We start from the raw sequence: 5,707 nt of genomic DNA, 5'->3' as shown, positions 1-5,707 counted from the left end.
TAGACCATGTACCAAAGTTTATCCTTCAATCAGAGTGCATTAAATTGATTGATCATTAATCGTCGCTGTTTTGAGAGCAGGAGACTCAAGACAGCACAAGGAAGTGAATCACAAAATAACAAAAATATATTTGAGTAACATTTTGCAATGCAGATAACCAAACTCATAATACTAACTGGAGACATATTAGCCATACATATCGGATAACCGGCTGATACCTAGAACTAGAGATTAAGGTAGTCACCGTCGACAGCGATGTCTAGAGCTGAAATATTTACCTTGAAAGATCTTTATGAAAGTGTTCTTGAACTGCACATTGGAAAAGGCGTAACAGAAAGGGTTGAGAGGGGAGTTCATGTAACAGAGCCAGTAGGTGAAATCGAAGAATGTCGAGTTGACACAGTTAGGACAAAAAGAGTATACGATAATAAGGACATGATAGGGCGTCCAGCACACAACGAACGCACCGAGAATAAAGGATATTGTTCGAAGAGCCTTCCGAGCTCGGTTTTCACTTTTTGACTTTTGTCTATTGTTCTGAGGAGTTACGCAGCACTTTGACGGTTTGAGAGAAAAAATGACTCTGCGTAAATGAGCTAATAACTTGTTCTTTCCGGTGTTCGGCTCAAGTTCACATTGCAGTTCCATTTCTTCCGTTTGTTTAGTCAGCAGACCGCTGCCCTCTACTTCACACACACTGTTTCCGTTCACCTCCCAGTGTACATTTGCTGACTCGAATGAATCACGAGGTTTCCAAAGGGGAGATTCTGACAGTGAAGTACTCGGAAAAAAATTCTCTGTTTGTTCAGTGTTACTCGTAGATGGTGGTTCGGGGCCATTGCTGTCCTGCTTGGCGGAGCTACTGTTTTGAGATGAAAGCTCGTTGCTCGAGTCACTCGCCGCTTCATTATGATGAACTTTAGAATTGGCTTTTCCTTCATCGTAGTTTTTCCCTGACTTTGATCCATTCGACTGTACGACATCCGCCAGCTTAAAATCATCATTCACTTGACGGCCATGGCTCCTGGTAAACCGCTTCACTTGACTCATACGATTTCTTTTCGCCTCCGCCTTGGCGTGCAGAGCCCATGCGACTCTATAAATCCCGATATACAAGCCAACCATGATGATAAGAGTAACCCAATAGTAGGATATCACCAGAACAACAGTAAAAAGCTGGTCCGATTGAAATTCTACGACACAGCTTTTGTCAGTCGGAGGATCGCTGCCAGTAAATGTGCGCCATCCCATAATGCTCGTGAAAAAGATGAATGCTGGGAAGAGCCAAGTTATGGCAATCATAATCTTCATCCTCCTCTTCGTTCGCCAGTTTCTATACTTAGCGGGAGCTTTAACTGAACAGAACCTATCAAGGGTTATTAGGAAAACTGTATATTGTGAGACGAGGCACACAGTGAAATCCAAGGACAGCCAAAGGTCACATAGAATCTGACCAAGAGGCCAATACCTCTTGAGGAGATACAGTGTGTAGAGAGGCATTGAGAATATGCCTATAAGTATGTCGGTTACTGCTAGGCTAACAATCAGGTAGTTCGATGCCTGGCGTAAGTTCTTTTCAACGATGAATGCATAAACTACCAAAATGTTTCCTACAGCGGTGCAGATACTTGTAACCGCTGCCATACACGCGAGAAGAGCGGTAATTCCATGTGAATATAAGAGTTCAGGTAGTTCAAATTCTGTTATCATCAAGGGGGTCGAGATGTTGCTCGTTTTCGCCGGTTCTTGTAGGTGAAGTGAAGAGTTATCATAAGAAGCTATGTATAATAAACCGCTGGAGTTGCCTGCCATCGGTGACCGTTAACCTGTAAATAAATGATACAAAGATATTACATAATATGTTTAACTACTAAACATAATCAATTTAACCAGAAAAATAGTTTGGAGCCGTTCGCACCTTTCATGTTGAGCCGCACCCCAGTAACTCTTCTAGCTAGTCAGTACACTTAATAACCACTAATTGATTTTCTCTCAAAAATAATGAAACAAAATTTGCAACATAATTAATCGCAAGCTCGCACTTTCCACTAAAGCTAATTGCAACGTGCAAATCACATTTTCTATTAATAATAACATCAGCTAGGATGCTGGTTAAAATCGTGGTATATTGACAAACGATATGAATAGTACACTGTGGCAGCATTACGTTTGTAAGAGATTCATCTTGAGCAAACAACAGCTAATGAGCTTATGTGAACTATGATACTCATCGGCAACTATAAAACCAGCATCTCAACAAGATGCAGACACTGGCACTGCTTAAATATCTCTCAAAAAGCTGCCGAGACTGCGTATGACACAATTCTGCTTACTTTGCTCCTACTTAGAGAATGAGATCAAAAATAGATTTTCATTCAGATTGTCAAATTATCGCTGGTAGCATGATAATAAACTTTACTAGCTAGTTAATAGAACTTGTCAGAGTTTGTGTATTAAATATTTTGATAAGTCTAATACCTGCTTGTCAGAGTCCCTGTATCCTTCTCACTATTTTTAATTTCCAATATCGATTAGAGAAGCAGGCGTATTAAAATAATACAATCTCTGTGACTCTATTGGTTTACTCACTTGAAATGCCGATTCTAGTGTTTGCTTAGAGCTCAGGATTCAAACACACAACTGTTTATAATCAAATTAAACTGGCGCTTTCCTAGCCTTGCATCCATAGAATAACCCTTTTTCTTCAGTGGCAATATGATACTAGGTTTTATATCTATTGTTTGCGAGGAGCTCTTCTAAATTTACTATTATTCTTCATCTACTCAGTGTGCAAAGCTACACCTGTGGCGAGCAATAGCTACACCTGTGGCGAGCAGTAGCTACACCTGCGGCGAGCAATAGCTACACCTGTGGCGAGCAATAGCTACACCTGTGGCGAGCAATAGCTCCACCTGTGGCGAGCATTAGCTACACCTGTGGCGAGCAATAGCTACACCTGTGGCGAGCAATAGCTACACCTGTGGCGAGCAATAGCTACACCTGTGGCGAGCAATAGCTACACCTGTGGCGAGCAATAGCTCACCTTAGACGCCTATCAACAATCAACCATCAACACTTTTCTGGACTTGTTGGCTCCGAGCAAAGTTGTGACTAAACTTAACTATCGACTATGGACAAGTGACGCTCCGTGATGAAGCAGAAGAATGGGCCACACCCTTAGCACTCGCTAGGGTCTCTACAAACAGGAAGTGCTGCCATTAGGCTTGATATTCGCACCTCTACCGTATGATCAGCTGATGAAGGTGTCTCGCAGAGAGCTACAAAGGGAAACACTACAAATATAACATAATGATATTATTGTTTTCTTCTCCGATTCTAAAAACACATATTTTTGGATTGGAGGAAGCATTCAACAGATTACCCAAGGCTAACTTATAATTTAAGACATAGAAGTTTAGGTTGTAGTTTGGACATATAGTCAGTGTTGAGAGGGTGGAGACCAATACTGAAAAGGTGAAAACCATTCAGTCATAGTTATGTTCTGACTAGAATGGAGGTGTGTGCGTGTGCCTTCCTTGACACATGTCCTTGACACATGTCCTTGACACATGCGATTAATATAAACGCTTTATTTGGTACTATTCAAAAATCTTCAAACCAGCCAATTGACTCTGTTTTAAAAATATTACCTTGGCCTTGAACTCAGATTGTCAGTGCCTTTTGACGCCTTGCAAAATAGACTGGTGCAAACCAAACTATATTAAATTATTGATTTGTTATACAAAGCTGATGCCATGAGATTTTGAGGAATTTTTTTCTGCAGTTACAAAAGGACAATAAATAATTATGGTTTCTTTTTTTTAATCCATGGCTGCAAAAAAGTGGAACTGCTAGCTAATATGACAGCGGTAGTAGGATATTGTAACAGCAGTAAGACAAATTTTAGACCATTTTAGGTGTAGTTAGTCATGTTCGGCAGCTTTCTTCACTCAGTGCCATCATCTCCAAGAGAGCCAACTCTCACTCAGAAAAGGCACTTTGAGGATGCCTCTGAAGACCAACAACTCGCTTTCTTTTTAAGTGCTGACCTGAGCAAGTGTAAGTCACTACCACTTATAGAGATATGAGAATAAACAGAACAGATACACCAGGTATCCAGTAGAAAAAACCAATGTTTTCTAGTATGTATATTCTTGAAACCAATTGGTCCAAGGCAGGCTCGCTATCTCTGTTCGAGTTTGCGGAATAAAATCTCAAGTTGTGGCAAAACAATGGGTCGACCTGCAGCTGCGACCAATCATGTAACTTTTGCAAAGTAGGAAGGCTCTAAAAACTAGAGTATAGAAGGGAAAGAAAAAGAAAAAGTGGAAATATATATCTGCTATAGAGATTGTAAGAGCCACTATGGCTCGATGAAAGCTAGAGACTACAGATTACTGGGCTTGAACTGAGAGGCATTACTCCGAGCCCACCATCGTAAAGCGCACCTGAAAGCCAGAATGCTGATTATGAACAAACTAGTGAAATGGCACTGGCTAAAGATGACAAGCAAGACCAAACACTATTTCAGAGATTGTCTCACATGCCAATATGATAAAGAAGTCAGCAAGAAGGTGCCTTTAGCGGATAACTGCCTTTTTGACATAAGCCCTTAGGAAACTGTTTCCGTTGACCTATGCGGTTTCCATCCACAATGATAGACAATGATAGAGAACACGAGTAGTATGGTTTCTATCAACAATGGTAGAGGGTAGTATAGTTTTGGTGTTAACCAATCATTTCATCTTGGTTTTTAATGTAAGGGCAACTACAGCTGTTAGGATTTTAGGCACATGCATATTTGCCTCTTTCAATACCACTGAGACGTCCTACTCCAATTAGAGAAAACTGTTTCAGTCCAATCTAGATCAAGCCTGTCATGAGAAATTCAGTTGCAAAATGGCCTGGATGACTCTCTACCGACCTCAGGAGATTCGGATGGTGAGAATTTAAATCTGATTGTGGAGAATGTCCTTTAAGTCCTTTTGGCAGACTATGGATATGAAGTGTATGATTGTTGTGGGCCACTTTGGGGTGCCACCATACATTGGGCCACAGGCAACAGTCAATGCTGGAAAGAGAGACAAGATTTCCTCAATACTTGTATGCTCATTAACCAAACGAAGCTCTTCGCTCTTCAACTTCCTAGTATGTTGAGGGTCTTAAAAAAATAATGGAAAAAGTTAGGCCTAGGCTGGCAACCCGACAGGTTCAAAAACCTTGAGATGGAGAGATCTAGGGCTTTAATCTCTCAAGGTTCTTGAACTTGATTATTCTTAGTCAACCCTTAATCTTTAAGTGTTAAACCATATGGCCCTTATGGCCCTTCATGGTTTATTGTGGTAAGGTTGGAAAAGGATACAGAATGTAAAGAATTTCTGTGAAGAGAAATTGATCTTCGGAAATTTTCATCCAATAACTAGTTCATTCCAGTACTGGTTCTGTATTCAATCGGTTTTAGTTGCTGAATCGGTGATGCGAATAACCTTGGTTTGTTTGAGCCTACACCATTTTTGGCATTTTGTCTGGCAGCATCTCCGGTTGATAGAATCTCCACCAAGAATGACACAAAAATCACCATTCCCATTCACGAGAGCTTTAAAAACTAGGATAAGACATTACTGCTATTACTGACAAGTTTTTCTTGCTAAAAAATACTTTCCTACGGACTAGCTGTGACAATCATGGATACCCTCTGACTTTAATT

The 5,707-nt window shown here is 40.6% G+C and overlaps 1 protein-coding gene across 1 annotated transcript; it reads right to left on the bottom strand.

The window, feature by feature from the left end:
• Positions 1-240: 240 nt before the first annotated feature.
• On the bottom strand, positions 241-1,644 carry LOC137385472 (muscarinic acetylcholine receptor gar-2-like). The gene has a single exon (XM_068071941.1). It carries the CDS (start codon positions 1,642-1,644, stop codon positions 241-243), a length of 1,404 nt encoding a protein of 467 aa, XP_067928042.1.
• Between the last annotated feature and the right edge of the window lie 4,063 nt (positions 1,645-5,707).

This window comes from Watersipora subatra, chromosome 1 (assembly GCF_963576615.1).
Source record: "Watersipora subatra chromosome 1, tzWatSuba1.1, whole genome shotgun sequence".
NCBI lineage: Eukaryota > Metazoa > Bryozoa > Gymnolaemata > Cheilostomatida > Watersiporidae > Watersipora > Watersipora subatra.
Note: the sequence above shows the minus strand (reverse complement) of the source record. Positions and strands in the feature narration are given on the sequence as shown.

Bases quoted from the DNA above. Each gene is read 5' to 3' on its own strand.
- LOC137385472 (XM_068071941.1), bottom strand. From the start codon at position 1,644: ATGGCAGCGGTTACAAGTATCTGCACCGCTGTAGGAAACATTTTGGTA.